The sequence below is a fragment of the Morone saxatilis genome, unplaced genomic scaffold (genome assembly GCF_004916995.1).
Source record: "Morone saxatilis isolate NCDOM2014 unplaced genomic scaffold, NCSU_SB_2.0 Contig8, whole genome shotgun sequence".
Lineage (NCBI taxonomy): Eukaryota > Metazoa > Chordata > Actinopteri > Moronidae > Morone > Morone saxatilis.
In genome coordinates, this window is record NW_023340257.1 from 3424043 (window position 1) to 3424913 (window position 871).

Below are 871 nucleotides of genomic sequence, written 5' to 3' on the forward strand. Positions count from 1 at the left end.
CTCTCTCTCTCTCTCTCTGAGTCCGGCCCGCAGTGGGGGTAGCAGCAGGCTGGGAGTGCGTCCTCCTCCGGTGCAGTCCGGTCCGCTCAAGTTGCAAAGCACAGACATGGCACCTGTCCTCCAAATGTTGGCCGTCATCATCGCAGCAGCGCTCCTGCAAACTGCGACATCGGCCCACCTCAACGACACGTAAGTACCGCAACTTTTACTTTTTGACCAAACAGCCGCATGTCAGGTTGTCTGCACAAGTTTGGTTTGTGCGTCACGCCGGTAGACTAGAACACGCGCCGGTGTTTGCAGAAGACGCAGCTGCACGTGATGAAGTGAGCAAAAAAAAGTTTAAAATTGTGTCCTATTGTGGTGTGTTTGGTGTCAGCGAGGACCAGAATCCAGCATCGTCCCGCTGGTGAGGCACATAGTCCGGGTTGGCCTCAGGATACTGTTATGCAATCTATAGAGAGGCAGTCCCACCAGTGTGTGTGTGTGTGTGTGTGTGTCTCAGTCAAAGTTCCTCCATCTGCTACCACTTACTACCACTAATAATCTGCTCATAGCTGCTCAAATTATTGGGACAAAGTGGAACAATGAGGGATGAGTGATGCTCATTTGCTTCATCCACTATAGTGGTGACCAATGATCAATTTATATTTTTATCCTTCATAATGCTGTTTTCAGCCCAGTGGTTCTCAACCTAGGGGTCAGGACCCCCTCTAGGGGTTGCGGAAGCTTCACGGGGGTTCGCGAGGCGAAGTGGTGTAAGAAAACTTGAAAAATATACACAGTAGGCATAGAAAAGTAAACTGTCTAATAGATCAATGACCAAACATCAGGGACAAGAAAACACTGAATTTGTCCAAAAAGAAGCCTATTA

At 48.9% G+C, this 871-nt stretch overlaps 1 protein-coding gene across 1 annotated transcript in view; it reads left to right on the forward strand.

Annotated features, from left to right (window-relative positions):
- Nucleotides 1-6: 6 nt before the first annotated feature.
- LOC118341503 (alpha-2-macroglobulin) overlaps nt 7-871 on the forward strand; it is a gene marked incomplete in the record, with an annotated part of 33048 nt that continues 32183 nt past the window's right edge. The window contains 1 exon segment of the mRNA XM_035679765.1: nt 7-189. Coding sequence (XP_035535658.1) covers nt 107-189 — 83 coding nt within the window.